Below are 20340 nucleotides of genomic sequence, written 5' to 3'. Positions count from 1 at the left end.
GTCAAATTTTAATTGGCCCCAATTAATCCGTGCTTACTGTCCAAAGGAGAAATAAGTAGGGGTGATAGGGTTTGAACACGTGACCTTCACACCCCGCCTCCACTTACTTGAAGGCTGGTGACCTAGACATACAATTGTATCCATAATTCCATCCAGGATTTTTGATGCAGTACTTTAAGGTCACAAAGTTATGAAATGAATCTAAAATCCACAATACATAATAATAATCCGTAAGATAACACAGTTGGGGAATTCTATTGATATTACTGTATTTACACAAAAGAATGTTTACATATTTACCATTTTTACACAAAATAATGTTTACTCTGGTCAGAATATAATTGCAATAATACCCCTAGAGTTACATTAGGTATGTACACAAAAGATTATAAAAGGAAGATGAATACTATCATCTTTAAGATGCTCCAAAGGCATAGTCATCACACACACAACCTGCTTCGTGTGCAACAAGCTCCTCAACCCAAAGATCATCTCCATAAAGAGTCAGCTCCTAGCCAATAGCCTTGGGAAGGTTCCTTGGATCACCATTTAAAAACATTTGCAACAAATGGGGTGAGCTTCCACGAAGCCTAGTGAGGGTGGACATACAACCAAAGCATAATCACATGTGCAATGCAACGAGGAAAATGCACAACACCACATGAATGCGTGTTAAATGAATGCAATGTCATAATCCGGTTTGTTATCACACAAGCCTAGTCAATAGATTCTAAGTCTATATTGGGTTTTAGTGCTACTGCAATATATGTGGTATCCCCAGTCACGAATGTACGATATCGGTTCCTGAGGATATAAGCTAGTTGCGAGGTAGGAGCATTTATCTGGTATCCAACATCGGTACTCGCTAAGCCCTTATAAATAATCTCCCGTATATACCACAACAATGGTATCCAACTTTTAGTGATGGGTATACCACAATACCAGAATCTAACTTTCGGTGATGAGTTTTGTCACAATGCCAGTATCCCTAAACTCGGTCACCGAAAATTTCCCTAACCTCGGTCCATCAGACGGTAGGGTTAGCCAATATGTATCCCCCTATTGGCAAGGGTTGTAGCACGGACCAGGATTATTCTCCTAGCTTGATGCAATCTAACATGAGAACACATCACATCACAATCATACTCACACATTGTGGGCATACAATGGTAGAACCCAACCTTCGGCTACACTGCACCCTACACTCACACACCATGGGCATGCAGTGCTGAAACCCAACCTTCGGCTACCCTGCATCCCATTCATCAATACCAACATACACATACATACACACTGGGTGCATACGGTGCTGGAACCCAACCTTCGGCTACCCTACATCCCACTCATCAATACCAACATACACATCATTATGAATGTTCTCAACAGTAACAAATTTTATAATGCACAAGTTTATGATCACACGCACAAATAAACATGTTATAAACACTTCATAAAATATTCACAACACCCACTCACCTTGAGTTTCTACTTGTTGCGTAATGCCGATGGTCTCATGCCACGTTGCGCCGTTGGCCGGTTCTATTAATATGAGACATAGGGGTTTTATGTTAACTGTCAAGCATGGGAAAGGTCATCTTATAAGTCAAGTAACCAGTAAAAAAGGTCAAAATAGTGTGCCTAGTGATTCGCTGGTGGATGCTCACTGGTTGGTGGTGACCCACCTGTGAGTTCATCGGCTGATGAGTCCGAGGGTGCACACAGAAGTCCCAAAAATATCTATAGGCTTCACTGGTGGATGCTCACTGACTGGAGTTCACCTACTAGTGAAGCAAAAAGTGGGTGTTCTTTGCCCAGATTGGCCCCACAAGTGGTTTGGGTCATTTTTAAGGTCTGAGTGTGTGTGATTCCATGAGGGGTGCCTTACAAGCTAGGGTTTGGTTCTAGGGTTAGTTTACATGTAGGGAGCACTCACACGCCCCACTTAGTTTAAGGTTAGTGTAATCAGTGACTTTGATGACATAGAATCCTAAGGTTTAGTCAATTCCCCCAATTTAGAGGTCTGGTTTACCCAACATTTAGGGATTTCGGTTGGGACCTCAGACAATGGCCATAAATTCCACCTATGATCACCCTAAACCCTCAATAGACATGCATAACCTCATTTCCCTAACATAAGGTTAGGTTGGGAGGGTTGATTTTAGGGGATTTGGGCAATTGTCACAATTCTAGGGTTTGGGTTGTCGAAATTGGGGTTTTGAGATGAGGCTTTTTATGTGGGAGGTGTACACACTCAAAATGAGGGACCAACTTGCTAGATTAGGTCCCCCACACAAAACCCCGATTCAATTTGTAGATTGAATAGGTGGGTGGAGGGATTTCGATAAGGGTTTGCCTTATTTAGCTTAGGTTTCGAATGGGGGGTAGTAGAGAGAGGAAATTACATAGAAGGCAGGGAGAGAGAGAGAGAGAGAGGAACTTACCTTCAATGGGTAGGTGGCCTCCCTTACTTCCCTCTTCTTTCTTCTCCTTTGTCCCTTCCCTTGCTCTTGGTTTGGTAGGAAAGAAATGAATGCACAAAAGGTTCTATTTGTAGCAACTTAAGTTACATAAGGGTTGTTTGGATAATTAATGACTTTTCATTCATTACTGGGTTAATCCCTTATTTGGCACTCGCGGGCCCACCCAGGGTGACCCAATACATTAATCCATCCCTTGGTAAGTTATATTAGCTATTGGGAGTGGTTTGAGGTGCACGGGTGCAAGGGCCCGGGTCCCACGGCCAAATAATCCAATTTTGACCAGGACCTTGATCGGAGGGTGTGACATCAGCCGGTGTAGGCTGTTTAGGTCCACCTTGTGTGGAATAAAGCTTGTTGGCTGTGTGGAGGTCCCCTTAGGTGATTACCAGTGTGTGGGCCCTTTCCTTGTGCATTTCACTACTAGGGTTCGGGGTAACTCCCTTCAATGTTAGGGGACTTACACTAACCTCTTCTTCTATGGTTTGAAACCCTTCTAATACTTAAAACATGAGTAGCATGTGCATGTGGGGTCATCCTTCCCTTCTTGGCAGAAGTCAACTGCTACCCAATACTCATTGGTATTGGCATTCTCCTGTGTCTCATTTGTACCTAGTCACAAAATGAGAAAACTTAGGCTATGGGTATAACATTCCCACTCCTTATAAAAAATTTCGTCCTCGAAATTGAACGTACCTAGTAATCCTAACATTCCAGGGTATTTTATATTTGTCTCATCTTCATGTTCTTGCTCTGAGTGGTTTCTCCATTTGACTAGGACATAGGAAACAGTCTGATTGCGGAGAATGATCTCTTCTTGCTACTCCATATATCTCCAATCAGTGTCCAATTCCAAAGGTACATGTGTCAAAATATGAGTTGCTAAATGCTATTGCTCTAACTCAGCCTAAAATTTCATAAGGTCCCAAGAATCGAGGACTTAACTTTCCTTTCTTGCCAAATCTCCTCAATCCTCTCATTGGTGATACTTTCAGAAATATTTTATCACCAACTTCAAATTCTAGGTGCTTTCGTCTGACATCAACATAGCTGCCTTGATCCTTTCTCTGATCACATCCACTTTCTCACAAGTGACTTATATTAGTTCAAGGCCCAAAATTCTTCTCTCTCCAACTTCTTCCAATACAAGGGTGTCTTACATTTCTTGCCATACTGAGCTTCATAAGATGCCATACCTATAGTAGCCTAATGGATATTGTTGTAGGAGAACTCTATGAGTGATATATGTTCATCCCAACTATAGTTTTTTGTCCAACACAGGCACGTTGCATATCTTCTAAAGTCTGTATGGTTCTCTCTAACTGCTCGTCTGTCTGTGGATGGAAGGCTGTGCTGAAATTCAGCTGTGTCCCCGTTGCTTTTTGTAAACATTTCCAGAACATAGAGGTAAATTTGGAATCACGATTGGAGACAATACTAGTTGGTACACTCTGAAGTCTGACAATATCGTTAGCATACAGTTGAGCCAAATTCTTCATGGAATAAGTGATCTTCAAAGGAATGAAGTATGCTACTTTGGTCAGCTGATCCACAACTACCCAGATTGTGTCATTCCTTTTCTGAGTAAGAGGTAGTGTTGTGACAAAATCCATGGTGATATGCTCCCATTTCTATTTTGGTACTGTTAGGGGTTGCAATAAACCATGTGGCCTTTGTCTATCAGTCTTGATTTGTTGGCAGTTTAGGCACTTGGCTACATGAGTGGCTATCTCAGCTTTCATAGCACTCCACCAATAGATTTTTTTCAAGTCCTTATACATCTTTGTACTACCCGGATGGATTGAGTAGGGTGAGTTATGTGCTTTCTTTAGTATTATTTCCTCATTTCTTCATCTTTGGGTACACAAAGTCTATCTTTGAACTTCAGGACTCCATCTTCAGTCAACTTGAAGTCCAAGTCCTTCTGTTTTCCTTCTTTTATATCATTTGTTATCTTCTGCAGATTTTCATTTGACAGCTAGGGTAGATTGAATTTTCTCTATAAAAGAATGTTGTTTCATTAGTGCAGCCAGGGTTACTGTTACCTCATTCATCAGTAGCTCCAAATCCATTCTCCTGGCTTGCTCAATCAACTATTCATTTACAGTCAATGCTGCGAGCCTGCTAGTGACAAAGTCTGGGATTTCTTGCTTAAAGCATCAACCACTACATTGGCTTTCCTAGGGTGATAATGGATGGTGCAGTCATAATCTTTCATTAGCTCCAACCATCTTCTTTGCCTAATGTTCAGCTCCTTTTGCGTGACAAAGTACTTCAGACTTTTATGGTCACCATACAAATAGTGACGCCAAATCTTTAACGCAAAGATTACTGCTCCTATTTCTAAGTTGTGCTCCTAATTCTTTTCACCATTTGGATGCATCATTATATACTACAATTTCGGAGTTGCCTTATGGAATAGTAAACACTGGAGCTGACACTAGTCTCTGTTTCAGTTCTTGGAAACTTCCTTCACATGCCTTAGACCATTCAAATTTCACTTCTTTCCATGTCAATTGGGTCATATAAGCAGAAATGCATGAGAAATTTTCTATAAGCCTTCTGTAGTATCCCGCTAGCCCTAGGAAACTACGGATCTCACCGACATTCTTGTGTGCTTCCCAACCCAAAATAGTTTTCACCTTTCTAGGGTTTATTTCAATGCCCTTGTCTGAAACAACATGCCTAAAAAAGTGTACTTGTGAAAGCTAAAATTCACATTTACTGAATTTTACATACAATTGTTTCTCTCTTAACCTTTGCAGTGCCAACCTCAAGTGAATAGCATGTTCTTCCTTGCACTTCGAATAGATCAAAATGTCATCCATGAAGACGATGACGAAGTTGTCTAACATATCATGGAACACTCTGTTCAACAAAATTCCATGAACACTGTAGGTGCATTGGTTAAGCCAAATGGTATGACTAGAAATTCAGTGTCCATAACGGGTTCTGAAAGTCGTCTTCTTGACACATTCTCTAATCTTGAGTTGATGGTACCCAAATCTAAGATCAATTTTGGAGAATGTTGTTGCACCTTGCATTTGATCAAATAGGTCATCAATTCTGGGCAACAAATACCGGTTTTTGATGGTCAACTTGTTTGAGCTCTCGGTAATCAATACACATTCTCATACTTCTATCTTTCTTCTTGACAAAGAGCGGTGGTGCTCCCCATGGGGACACACTGGGTTGGATGAATCCTTCTCCAATAAGTCTTACAATTGTTCCTTTAGCTCTTTCAATTCTAAAAGTTCCATCTTGTACGGGGCTTTGGATATAGGTGCTGCTATAGGACCAAGTCAATAATGAACTCTGTCTCTCGGTCCGGGGGTAATCCAACCAAGTCTTCGGGAAATACGTGTGAAAATTCTTTCACAATCTCTATTTCCTCTAAAGGCTTGCTTACCTTAGTTGTATCTACCAAAGATGCCAAGTAAGCCTCACACCTTGCTCTAGTAACTTTGTTACTTCAAGTGCAGATATAACTAGCTTCTTGAACTTCTTGACCTTTTTCCCTTTGTACATGAACTCACCTCCCTCATGAGGCTTGAACATAATCTTCTTCTCGGCATATAATATAGATGCTCGATAGGCGGATTAGCAATCCGTGCCTAAAATGATGTCAAAGTCATGCATGTCCAGCTTGATTAGGTGAGCAATCATGTCCCGCCTACCGTTTTGTATGGGGCATGGCTCATATATTTCATCCAATCCTACTTCATTTCCAATGGGCGTGTTAACAATTAATTTATGTGTCGACACCTTTGGCTTAACGCTCATCTTAGCAACAAAAGTTGGGGATACAAATGAATGTGATGCTCCCGTATCAATCAATAAAAATGCAGGGGTCATCGACATCAACAATGTACCTGTGACAACTCCGGGTGAAGACTCTGCATCCTCAGTAGTCAGTGCAAACACTTTTCCCTGTGGTATGGCTCTCTGTGGTACCTGAGATGGACGGATAGCTGCTAATGGTTGCATTGGTCTTGGAGGTCCTACAAATGGGTCACCTGGTGTCCTTTGTGGGCAATTCTTGTCAAAGTGACCCGTCTGTTGACATACATAACACTTAAAGGGTACCATCTGTGACTGTGCTACAATAGGTCTTGGTGGTTGTGAAGCTTGCCCTGCCTCTGGCCTTGGAGCTGACTAGGAGTTGCATTGGAATAAGCTCCCCTACTGAATCTGTTAGGTGCTGCTGCTATTCTTCCTTGCTGAGATGAGTAGTTGTCCCTCTATTAATCTTCAATAGACTTGATAGCCTGGACCCACTTGAGCATAACTATTAAGGTACTGTGTAATGCATAAGTTGGTAAGAGGTTACTAACTCCCACAATGATAACCCCAAGTACATAACTAACAGTTCCACAATAGCCTTAAGGATAGCTGATAGAAAGTCAGAGAAATAACACAGAAACAACCAGCAACAATACTCTAGAAATATAACCTGAAAACAGGAACAAAACCCCAAGCTAAACTGTCCCAAAAGAGAGGAGGGAGAAACCTGCGATTGGGAGAGAGAGAGAGAGGTGCGGCTGGCTGTGTGTAGCTCCAATGGAGCTGTTCTTCTGGTCGATTGTAGGCCTAGGTGTGAGGAATAAAACCCCCAAATATCAACAGATTCCGATGGCTGATCGCAGAGTTATGGAAGTTCTTGATTTCTGACATAGGAGAGAGAAAATCAATAACTGCAGGAACCAACAGTGAACAGCTGCTGATGACCTTCCAGCAGAGATCGAGTGGCCCCCTTGGAGAGTAGAACTAGTCCTTAAAAGACCTTGTTGATTGGACCTCTGAATTGGCTAATAAAGGAGATTGATTGGCTCCAAGAACAGGTCTGAATTCTGAGATTGGTAGCTGCTGTAACAGTAAACAGAAACCAGAAATCTAATTGCAGAAATTAAGAAAAGAAATTAAAGAATGTGGGGGAGGAGTGGCTGTCTCGGCCAGGGCTTCTCACCCACAACTATCTCAGTTGTTTTAACATAACGACTGCAATTTTCTTTGTTCAAATCTGAAAATTAGGTTTACATAAACTCTTCTATATATAGAGGGCAGGACCTTCCTAATTACAGTCATACTGAGACTAGGAATAATAAACCTATGTGGAAAACAAATAGAGTCCTAAGACAATTTGGATTGGACATATCACTTAATAAAATCGATAGGCCCAATGGGCCCTTATTTATACTTAATGACTTAGCCACTCAAGTGGACTAAGTAGGGGTTCGGCTGGCGTTCTTGGCTGGACCATTTTTCCTCTCATATCTCCTTCCATAATGTGCATCTACAACACTGTGCCGCCAACATAGCACTAATTGAGGGTCTTAACCCCTTCGCGAACCTCTTAGCTTTTGCAATGTCTCCTTTCAAGTGTTCAGGCGCAAAGAAAAATAACTTTTCAAACTCTTGTTATTACTCCAACACTAACCTAGATCCTTGCTTTAAGTCCATGAATTCTGCCTCCTTTCTCTCCTTTACACTATTTGGAAAATAGTTGTAGAATGCAACCTTGAAGTGTTCCCAAGTAAGGTTGGGTTGTAAGGCAACCAAGATAGGTTTAGTGGATTTCCACCATGCGCTTGCCTCATTCTGCAACTGGTAATTAGCGCACATCAACTTCTGCTCATCTGTGATGGATGACACCTCAAAGGCCTTTTCCATTCCCTTAACCCATCTAGTAGTTTGCAATGGATCTTGTGCAATCCCACTAAAATAGGGAGGCCTAAATTTTTGGAATGGCTCCATTAACTTCACATGTCCATCACTAGATGCAATATGATCTCACTTTGTGGTGTCATTTGCCTTTGTGGTACTGGTGGGTCAGGTTGTGGAGCCGAGAGGTTGTCGGATGCACTGTCGGATGAACTTTGGGTGCGGGAACCTGATGCACTTGAGGAATAGTTGTCTGTGCAGCATTAGGCACTTACTGCACTTGTGGAGGAAGAATTTGGCCCTCACGAGCCTGAAACACAATATTGATCTATGCATTCAATACCGTCATAAATTCCATTTGTTATTGTTGCAACCCTTGCAACATAGTATTTTGCTGCTGCTGTAACCCCTGTAGCGTATTGCCCATGATGGAAGTCACATCCCGAGTAGACAAAATTAGGGGCTACAGGCACTGGTTCTCGTTCATGTTCAAGATTTGGTGACCGGTCAATAGTGGATCTAGTGACATAGTGTTGCCTTTTGGGTAGCCGTCCCGCTTGTGCTCGGGCTTTTCTAAGGGCCATTGGGATTTCCTGTTTTTGAGATAACACTGTCAATTCCATCCAAAATTTACATCATTTAACCAAATTAATATATGTACATGGATGAATTGACCATCTATGCATGCCCACAAAAGTCAGTCCAAAAATACCCAAAAATACCTCCATAGGTGGATGGTAAAACTAGCCGGTGAGAGTTTTACTGTCTATTTAACCTAAGCCCAAGACTCTCATTTCATTTCAAAAACTGATTTTTCTTGCCAGGTGCGACTAGAGAGCGAACTTCACCCTGTGGATTTTACCACCATTCTTTGCCGCTTTCATGCACGAGGTAAGGTTTAATCACTGTTCTTGGTTAATTTCTTGTTTTTTTCCCCAAATTTCTTCCTTGTGAAACCCTAAATAGGGCTTTTATGCCCAATTTGTGATCTTCAAAATAACCCATTTCTTTTGCATGCATTCACTTTGTTTACATATTCCTTGTATGCTTGTGTGCAAATAGTGCTCAAAGTTGGGTGGTGCTTGGAGACATACTTGCAGAGCTCGGGAAGCCTATCCTTCATCATCAGATGCCCTCCTTTGGAATAACCAGGAGGTTCCAAGATTTGGGTTGGGAAGAGCTCTTGGGCCCGAGAAGCAAATGCTACCCAAGGCTGGTTCGTAGCTTCTTCTATAATCTGAGAGGCCTGGAAGTTGGTGAGAACAACCACTATTTAATGAGCCGAGTGATAGGGGTAGATATTTCCTTTACCACAGTCGAGTTTGGAGCCATCACAGGAATTTCCAGTGAGCGTATATTGTGCTTCCAAGACAAGGAAGAAGGCATTTATGTCTCATGCTAACTTGGACGAGATGAGCCAACAGCAAACTGGGGCAACAAGAGGATGGACCAGATTCAAGCATCTCAGGGCCACCTCGAAAGTGCTTTGCCGGATCATCCAGTTTAATATTGTACCCGGTAGTGGGCACTATAATGAGGTCTCCTTGCTTTAGGCTTATGTTACTTTTTGTATTTACGTGGGAATTCCAATCAACCTCCCATACTTGATGATGAGGCCTATGGTGTACAGGGCCAAATATCCAAAAGATGGTAACATGTTCTATGGTAGGGTTCTTACTAGCATTTTCATTCATTTCGGGGTTCCTTACCTTGGGGAGCCTATAGATGGATAGAAGAGGTATCCCCTTGACATCCATTCACTGGTGAAATGGACATTGGCCCCAATGATGGTTATGTTATTGAGGAGGTTCCTTAAGTGCCAGTGGAGGTTGCTGGTGGTGAGGACAATGAAGAGGACATGGAAGAAGATGAGGAAGCTGAAGAGAGTGAAGGAGACAAGGAAGATAATGATGAAGAGGAGTATCCAGTGTAGCATGAACACAGAGAGATCACTCCTCCACCTCCTTATGCTTTAGCCTGTTATGGTGGTGGGGCTTCTACTTCTGCAATGCCTGGTGGTGGAGTAAGGTGGGACCAAGTGATGGAGGCGGGTTTTCAGGGTTTAAACACCCATTTGGACAACCTAGAGGGAAGGGTTAGAAACATAGAGATACGGACCCTCCGATGGAATACCTACTTCGGGCTCATTGACAGCACCCTAGCTGTTTCATTGCCATCACATCCTCTTCCTCAGGAGTAGCTTTTTGTGTTTTCTGTTATTTTGCTTATGTCACTAGTTATTATGAACTTGCCAGTTGTTTGGTCTAGTAGCTTTTGTTATGTATTTTCTTGTCTTATTTCTTATAATTTTTCTTTTTCCGTAAATGTAATCTTATGCTCTTTTAATGGAATTATCAGTATTATCGGATTTCAACACCTGTCTAGTCCCCCATGCGTGTACTATGATTTATGTCTTTATCTTTAAGCTTTTATTTATATTCTAATCACCAAATTTCCTAACATTTCATAAATTTATGACTTAAAGCAGAGCATCACGCTTTGATAGCACCCGCTGTCACACTCTGACTCCACTTACCTGAAGGATGGTGACCTGGACATGCAACTGTGCCCACAATCCATCCAGGATCTCCGATGTAGTACTTTAATGTCACAAAGTTATTAAATGAATCTAAAATCCACAATACAAATAGGAATCTGTAAGATAACACAGCTGGTGAATTCTATTGATATATATCATATTTACATAAAAGATTGTTTACACCTGTTAGAACATAATTACAATAATACCCCCAGGGTTACATTAGGTATGTACACAAAAGAATAAAAAAAGCAGACGAATACTATCATTTTCAGGGTGCCCCAAAGGCATAGTCTTCACACACATAACCTGCCTCGTGTGCAAAGCTTCGGGAAGGTTCCTTGGATCACCATCTATAAACATTTGCAACAAATGGGGTGAGCTTCCATGAAGCCTAGTGAGGGGTGGATATGCAAACAATATGCAATGCAACAATAAGGAAAAAACTCGACAACACCAAATGAATGCGTGTTAAATGAATGCAATGTCATGATCTGGTTTGTTATCACACAAGCCTGGTCAAGTAGTCAACCATAGTTTTTAAGGCGGTAAGGCGACGGAGGCGTTTGAGGGTCTTTCGGAGCACCTTAGCGATAAGGCGGGCATAAAGCGTCGCCTTATTGACTAAAGCGTTCCTGTGTAATTTTTTTTATAAAACCAATCTATTTGGCTCAAATCCTAGTTGAATCCTATTACTCATATGTTAAATAAATATTAAAAGTTCAAATTCATACCAATGTAAGATCTTCATCAATCATCAATCATCAATCATCAATCATCAATCATCAATCATCAATCATCAATCATCAACATCATATTAACATATAATATAAATACATAATTATGAAACAAAATTATAAATATAAAGAAAAGAAGACATAAAAAATACAAGTATTTATTATACTTACCTCTATGATGCCAAAATGAGTGCCTAAGCCCTAAGGTCATCCACTATATTTCTACTCCTGTCAAAGAAGAATGAAGCTCACCGCTGCCAGAGCAAACTACGTTGCCGGAGCAAAATAGTCGCCTGGATCAGTGGTTCTTCCTTGTTCCTTGATTCCTTCTCAAAGTCCTTTCTTAAAACCCTTGAAAAAATCCAAACCCTGTTTGTGAATCGTGTTTTTGTTTTGGTTATTTTTGGTGGAGTAAAGCTGATCCTGTACATCTCAAGTGTTAACAAAACCATATACCTACCAATAAAAAATCTATATTTGGAATCTTCATCAAGTAATTTTAAAATGTGTTTAAAAAAAAAAAAACCCATAAGGCGGCCACTTCATATAAGGCGGAGCACTGCCTTACCATCTCTAGACTGCATCAGCGCCAAGGCGCTAGTAAGGCGACGCCTTAACAGCGCCTTAAAAACTATGTAGTCAACAGATTCTAAGTCCATATTACGTTTTAGTGCTATTGCAACATAGGTGGTATCCTCAGTCACGAATATAAGTTATCGGTCCCCGAGGATACAAGTTAGTTGCGAGTCAGGAGCATATCAGTATCCGGTATCCAATATCAGTACCCAGTAAGCTCCTGTTAACAATCCCCCCATATATACGACGACACCGGTATCCAACCTTCAGTTATGGGTATGCCACAACATCAGAATCCAACCTTCGGTGAAGGGTTTTGTCATGATGCCGGTACCCCGTACCCCCCACCTCGGTCGCCGGAAATTCCCCCAACCTCGTTCATTTGGACGGTAGGATAAGCTAATACGTATCCCCCTATTGGCAAGGGTTGTAGCACCAGGGTTATTCTCCTAGCCCAATGCAATCTAGCGTGAAAACACATCACACCACATACTCACACACACTATGGGCATACAGTGTCAGAACCCAACCTTCGGCTACCATGTACCCCACACTCACACACCATAGGCATGCAGTGTCGAAACCCAACCTTCGGCTACCCTGCATCCCATTCATCAATACCAACACAGACACAGACACACACACACACACACACACACACACACACACTGTGGGCATAAAGTGTTGGAACCCAACCTTTGGCTACCCTGCATCTCTCTCATCAACACGAACATACTCATCATTGTGCATATTCAAATTCTCAACAGTTACAGATTTTATAATGCACAAGTTTATGATCACATGCATAGATAAACATTTTATAAATACTCTATAAAATATTCTCAACACCCACTCACCTTGAGTTTTTACTTGTTGTGTAATGCCGATGGTCTTGTGCCGCGTTGCCCCACCGTTAGCCGGTTCTATTCCTATGAAACATAGGGGTTTTATGTCAACTATAAGCATAGGAAAGGTCTTCCTATAGGTCAAATGACCAAAAAAAAGAAGGCCAAAACAGTGTGCTTGGTGATTCATCGGTGGATGCTTACTGGCTGGTGGTGACCCATGGGTGAATTCACCAACTAATGAATCCGAGGGTGCACAAAAAGTCCCAAAAATATCTATAGCCTTCACCAGTGGATGCTCACCGGCTGAAGTTCACCCATCAGTGTCCATTAGCTGGTGAAGCAAAATATTGGTGTTCTTTGCCCAGATTTGCCTCGCAGGTGGTTTGGGTCCTTTTTGGATTCCATGAGGGGTGCCTATCCCAACTTAATTTCTCATTTTCCCTTTTGCATTTCTTACAAGCTAGGTTTATGGTTCTAGGGTTAGTTTACATGTAGGGAGCACTCACACACCCCACTTAGTCTTGGGTTAGTGTAATTAGTGACTTAGATGATAGAATCCTATGTTTACTCAATTCCCCAATTTAGAGGTTTAGGCTACCCAACATTTGGGGATTTTGGTTGGGACCTTATACAATGGACACCAATTCCACCTATGATCACCGTAAACCCTTAACATACATGCATAACCTCATTTCCCCAACATAGGGTTAGGTTGGGAGGGTTGATTGTAGGGGATTTGGGTAATTGTCACACTTCTTTCTCCCTTCCCTTGCTCTTTGTTTGGTAGGAAAGAAATGAATGAATAAGAGGTTCTATTTATAGCAACTTAAGTTACATAAGGGCTGTTTGGGTAATTAATGAGTTTTCATTCATTACTGGATTAATCCCTCATTTGGCACTAGTGGCTCACCCCGGGGTGACTTAATATATTAATCCATCCCCTGGTAAGTTGTACCAGCTATTGAGAGTGGTTTGAGGTGCACAGGTGCGAGGGCCCGGGCCCCATGGCCAAATAATCCAATTTTGGCCAGTACCTTCACCGGAGGGTGCTCACCGGACACCAGCCGATGTAGGGTGTTTCTGTACACCATGTGTGGAACAAAGCATTTTTGGTTGTGTGGAGGGCGCTTTCGGTGATTTCCAGTGTGTGGGCCGTTTCCTTGTGCATGTCGCTACTAGGGTTCGGGTAACTCTCTTCAGTGTCAGGGGAATTACATTGACCTCTTCTTCTGTGGCTGGAAACCTTTCCAATACTTAGAACATGAGTAGCATGTGCATGTGGGGTCATCCTGCCCTTCTCGACAGAAGACAACTGCTACACAATACTCATTCGTATTTGCATTCTCCTGTGTCTCATCTGCACTCAAATCACAAAATGCTAAAATTTACTGTACGGATATAATAGTGACATTTTGTAAAAAAAAAAAAAAAAAAGGCTCTTACCCAATGCACAAAGGCTTCCCGCACTTAAGCAGGGTTCTGGGAGGGTATATAGGTAGACAGCCTTACCCCCTTTACGGAGAGGCTGGTTCCCAACAAATGTGCTACCAAGCTGCACTACATCCCTTTTAATCAGTCTTACGGTGTCATTGTAGAGAATACCTATCTTGTTTTCCACAATGTTATTTTCTTTTCTCCATTTGGATACTTATTGTTTTGGAGGGGTGCATCTGGATTGTTGTGTAATGTAAGATTTTTTTTGGGGTTAACGACTGGTATCTAGGCCTTCGGCCTGATTAGTCCCTCAGGTTCATGCTAACCCCAGTAGATGAAATCCCAAGCTCCAACAAAAATCAGAACAGGTTCAGATTCAACAGAAAAGACGATGAAAATAAACCCAAAGTTAGGTTAAAATAGCTTCATCTAACAACTCACAAAGCAAGGCTCAGTAGAGCCTTTGAACCTGGTTGAGTGGAGGGCTTGTGGTGCTTAAGAAAACCTCCAAACGGGAAGACAGACAGAACACTGTTTGAAGAGATATGAGTAACAAAATTTAGGGCAAAATTAGGTCAAATCTGGAGATTTTCACTAGCTCACAAACCGGACCAAGGATGGAGCTCAAAAGCTGGTCGAGTCTCTCTCACTAGGTCCAATAAATCCCCAAATGGTTGGCTGCAACAGGCTTTAGACTTGGTAGGAACAGAGGATGATCGGCAGGTCAAAACCCTAACAGAAAATAGGTATTGATCTGGGCAGCAGGCTGTCTTCTGGTCTTCAAATTGTTGCTGATGTTTTGGCTCTTCAAGAGGGCTTCCATAGGGCTTAATAGAAGCAAGAGAAATAGAAGAAGCTAGGGAATAGGAATTCGATGGGATAGATGTGGATGGGGGTAGGCTTTCTCAGCTTTAGGCCTCTCACCCACAACTATCTCAGCTGTTGAAACAATGATCTCTCTCAGATCTAGAACAATAAAAGCTTCAATTTCATTTAAAAAACTGTCACTTGTACAATCGGTTCTGACCTTTATATAGCTTTGGTCAAAGTTACAAAATAGAAAGTCTTATTTTTAGAAATTAAACTGGAAAATAGAAAGTCTTATAGAAAGGAAAGTGGAGTAGAAACTCCTATCCAAGGAAATAGAGGACTTCCTAAATTACAATGCTTGCTTGTTAAGACTTAAAGGAAGTCATCAAAATAGAAACTAAGCTCTCCACTAAGCGGGAATCGACTCTTGCGGTCCAAGTCTTCACTAAAAAGACAAAAATCAGTCTTGTTTATAGAAAGCTATAGGAATATCTAGAGGTTTCTAGAAGACTGCTTCAACACCCATCGATGGAACTTCACAAGAGACAAAATTGGAGACCGAAGGCTGCTGGAACTTGGAACAAAAACTAATAAAAAACTGGTCAAAGGTCTGCTGGTCTGATGAAGCAAAACTGGATCAGAACTGATCTTCTCCCTTAGGCCTTTGTCTTTTTCCTCCTTTGGTAGTGAAGCCCAAAGATGGGGTCTTCATCCACATCATTATGTGATCGATGTGATCCTTTATAACTCTTTAAAGGAAAATTTGATAGTATAGTTATGTGAACAGCAATGATGTATGGGGTTGAATGTTGGGCAGCGAAGAAACGACATATAAATAAACTTAGTGTAGCTGAAATGAGGATATTGAGATGGATGAGTGGTAAAACTAGGAAGGATAAAATAAGAAATGAACAAATTAGAGCGAACTTATGAATAGCTCTGGTACATGATAAGTTGTAAGAGTCATTTGGGGTGGCATGAACATGTGAAATGGAGGCCTTTGAATGCCCGCCGCAGTATGGAGGGGTGATTTGATTCATATTGAAGGAACTAAAAGAGCCAGGGGTAGGCCTAAAAAGACTCTAGGAGAAGAAGTGAGGAAACTTGTAACTAGTGTGGCTTTGAATAGAGCTGATTAGAGAAAAAGGATCCTTGTAGACTCTACCCCGCTTAGTTGAGAGAAGGCTGAGTTGAGTTGAGTTTTTCTTTTTTTTGGTCTTATATAAAATATGAATAATGTGTCTTTATCTCCTGATTATTTGTGGGATTTATATGCTACAAGTCTGATGAGTTGTTTTCCTTCTGGTGCAGAAATGCCCATTTGAGGCAATTCAGATCATTAACTTGCCAAAAGACCTGGATAGAGATACGACCCATCGTTATGGTCCGAACACCTTCAAGTTGCACAGGTTAGTGTACAATCTTCTTCAATTTTCGTTTTTAAAGCTTTTGGAGGACAAGAAGCTGAGAAGTTCAATCACAGGTTGCCGGTTCCAAGACCTGGGCAGGTTTTGGGCTTGGTTGGAACAAATGGTATTGGGAAGTCGACTGCACTCAAAGTTTTGGCGGGGAAGTTAAAACCTAACCTGGGTCGTTTCAATGTACTGTTTCTCTTTGACTCATTTTGGTTTTGCTTGTATTTATTTTTTAGTGAATGTATTATCTATTAGTTCTGATGATGTTTTATTTCGCAGAATCCTCCTGATTGGCAGGAAATATTGACAAACTTCCGGGGGTCTGAACTGCAAAATTATTTCACTCGTATTTTGGAAGATAATCTGAAGGTATTCTTATGCCTGCTTTAAGACAGTTATCCTGTTGAATGACTAATATATCATCATACAACCTTGTGGAGTTGTTTTCCCTTCCATGGAAAGTTTATTTCTTTTAAAGGTCAAACTTCATTTCTTCACTTTGTTGAGAGGTGTAAGGGTGAAATTGTGCAAAATAAGGTTAGTCTCCTTTTTCCCCCATCCTGAATACAGTTCACTTTGGAGCCTTTTCTTGGGCTTGGTCTAGGGCTTAGATTTGCTTATGTTTTTTATGTTCTGGTGAGTGGGAAGGGGGCAACATGTGTACATGTGAATGTTTCAGCAACCCTTCTCAACTAACCTAACCCCAGACAGGATCACAGAATTGAACCCAAACAGGTACTTGGTTCAGATCTGATAACAGTATAATGTATATAACTCAGCAGTAGGTATCAATAGGTTATAGAAAAAACCCTTTGAACTTCTAACAATACCCAACACAGAGAGAAAATAATCCCAGCCAAATGGAACAAAAGGCAGCAGCCTAAAAACCCCTATGCAGAGCAGGTCTAGGGTTGAAAAACCAGAAAACAGGTACTTGGTTCAGAGATTACCATAGCAACACAAGGAGTTGAGGAAAGAGATTACCATCGAATGTAGGGAGGTATGGATGAAATCAAACCTCAAAGACTCTGGCCAAACTGATGGCTAAATCTGGACTTGTGTTGATTCTTGAATTAGGACTGAAATAGGAGATTTTTGATAACTAACACTAAGCCTCACTGCCTCAGCAGGCCAATAATCCAATCGAGTGGGGTTTCCTATGGGGGGATTTTACCCTGAAAAATGGGCAGATTCTGATGGCTGAATAGGGAGATCGATGGCCTGGACGTGTTTCACCAAGAGACCTCAAAAACCAGTATCACAAGTGTGGAGTTTCCTTTCCTTCAATCAGCAATAATCGCAACAGAAACTCAGCCCCAAATTGGTGGAAGTATTGATGAAAATCAGCAGCTTCAGATTGGGATTGATTGGAGAAGAGGAAGGGAAGAAGGGGGAAGGCTGTCTCAGCCAAGGGCATCTCACCCAAAGGTCTATCATCTCACCATCAAGAGCATAAAATAAGCCCTAGCTATGGTCGACAACATGAACAATCTCAGACTGTTGTTCTACCCAGAAAATACTAACAACATGCAAAAACCCTATTTTCTCTCTCATCACCTCTCAATCAGAATTTGTATACCTTTAGACCATGGTCTACCCCCATATAGCACCTCAAAAACAAATTAAATCATACAGTCTCTTGCCTCTTACCTTGAAAGCCCTTCGAATCATTTCTACGTAGTCTCTCTTTCGATCCTTCAATGTTCAACTCATCTTGGGATGGATAATTCCTTCACCAAAACCCAATGGAATCCTCAAATCCTTATATGATATGAATCCCTTGCACAATAGGGTCTCCAAAAGCTCCTTGTTCAAGTTCTAATCATTCTCCTCTATCCAAAATCTCAGGAACACAAAAGAAACCTGTATCATTACTGGAATTAAATATTGAAATTCTGAGGTATGGTTTCGAAAGATCAAGGACAAAAAGTGTTCTTACCTTCTTCCCTTCCCTTTTCTCTTCTCTTCTTCTTCTTCTTCTTTCTCACACGTTTTGGGGTATGGGAGATATCTATCCCACATCAACTCCTTCATCACCATCATCATCATCACTATCACTATCACCATCACCATCACCATCACCATCACCATCACCATCACCATCACCATCACCATGTGTCTGTGTCTGTGTCTGTGTCTGAGTCTGGGTGTGGGTACGACCACCCGATGAAATGGACTAATCCTCTTCGTCATCATCATCATCATCAGCATCATCCCTACCAGGTGCAGGCTCGAATGGTCGAGGGGACTGTGAATGTATCTTTCCATCTGTAGCCATATAATCATCAACATTGACTGCCATCTCTCGCACGAGATATGGGTCCGGCCTACCTCTCGGCCGATCAATCAACGGCTTGCCTCTATCCCTCACCCAGTCCACTAGAGGATCCTCGTCATCTGAGTCGATCTGGAAAATATTAGCCAGCTCGATTTGGCCCCTATCATTATTCTGACCCATGCGTATGTGTTGCATTCTCAGTCTCATATTGTAATGCACATACACCAAGTCATTCAGACATTGCAAACCCAATCGATTCCGCCTCTTCGAATAGATGAGTGAAAATGTGCTCTAATTTCTTTCACAACTAGATGCAGAACATGTCTGGGAGAGTACTTTGATGGAATATTCCTCAATTCCGAAGACGAACCCCCATACAACACCCACCATTCAGTTGCATTATAAGTTACAAGTGTACAAGATTATTTATGCTCTAAAACACTTAACACTTGTATAAGTAACATACTAAAATTTGGATTTCATACCAGGATCAGTATTTGTACGACCTGCATATGTGCAGGAGACCTGAAGCTGCCTAATGCATCCCTGAATTCTTTTGTTTATAACAAATTTATAAATAGGACCCTAGTTAACAACCATTGTACTGAAATTTAGATTCCTATAGTATAATAGTAATAGTAGTACAAAACTAACCTCAGTATTGGCTTTGGCTTGTAGATCGGGGTTTGATTGTAACTTGGCAACCACCTGCTTCATTGCTTCTAGAAGATCCGGATCCAATGCAAGTCCCTTGCTGTACTGATACCTAGGGTTTAAATAGTATGCTAAAATGTGACGAAACATATTATTGTTAATGTGAACATTAATGCATTTTTATCACATAAAATAATGTATTCAGCTTTGCTTACCAGCCTTATGCAACGGATGCGAAAGCTGGCGCTCCCAACAGTCTTATAGTATTTCCATAAATTTCCTACTTCCACGTTGGTTGGCAACATAGACAATTTCCTTCATCATTGCAATAGCAGCCCACAGGCTTGGCAAGGTGGGTTTGAAAGCAGAATCCACCAACTTCAACACGCCAACAATTGGTGCCAAGATTTTAACCACTTTACCCAATTGTGTCCAAAACTCCTTTGATGAAATGGTTTCCTGCTTCCTTCCAACCAACCCACTCCTTATATGCGAACATGGATCGGAGACCAACTTTTTTGGATTCAGAACTCTGGAGTGCAATATAGTTGGTAGCAAATCTTGGGAGACCGGGCCTGACCAAGTCACCCCCGCACTTCTCCCTCAATAGGTTCAATGAAAACCCATGATTATAGACAAATGTGCTCACTTGCCTAGCCTTTTCAACCACAATCTGTACAATTTTAAGTTTCCCCATATCCTTCAACATTAGGTCAATGCAGTGTGCTGCACAAGTAGTTCAAAAGAGTTGGAATCTAGGGTAGTTCATCATTTTAATTCCGGCCTTCTTGTAGTTACTTCCATTGTCAGTCACAATCTGAACAACATTTTGTATCCCAACTTCTTCCACAACATCCTTCAAAAGCTTGTAAATATATTTTGCATCCTTTCTTTCCTTGGATGCATCAATA

At 41.4% G+C, this 20340-nt stretch overlaps 1 protein-coding gene across 5 annotated transcripts in view; it reads left to right on the top strand.

The window, feature by feature from the left end:
• LOC122058895 (ABC transporter E family member 2) overlaps positions 1 to 20340 on the top strand; it is a 43397-nt gene that overhangs the window by 1300 nt on the left and 21757 nt on the right. For 4 of the 5 annotated variants that reach the window (XM_042621599.1, XM_042621601.1, XM_042621604.1 and 1 more), the window contains exons 4-6: positions 16394 to 16491; positions 16566 to 16683; positions 16777 to 16866. In XM_042621599.1, coding sequence (XP_042477533.1) covers positions 16394 to 16491; positions 16566 to 16683; positions 16777 to 16866 — 306 coding nt within the window. Of the gene's footprint in view, positions 1 to 8962; positions 9030 to 16393; positions 16492 to 16565; positions 16684 to 16776; positions 16867 to 20340 lie in introns of all 5 variants that reach the window. The other variant, XM_042621602.1, reaches the window with a different exon arrangement.

This window comes from Macadamia integrifolia, chromosome 13, assembly GCF_013358625.1.
Source record: "Macadamia integrifolia cultivar HAES 741 chromosome 13, SCU_Mint_v3, whole genome shotgun sequence".
In the NCBI taxonomy this organism is placed as follows: domain Eukaryota; kingdom Viridiplantae; phylum Streptophyta; class Magnoliopsida; order Proteales; family Proteaceae; genus Macadamia; species Macadamia integrifolia.
The sequence above is the reverse complement of the archived record's forward strand: the minus strand, read 5'-3'. Positions and strand labels throughout refer to the sequence as shown.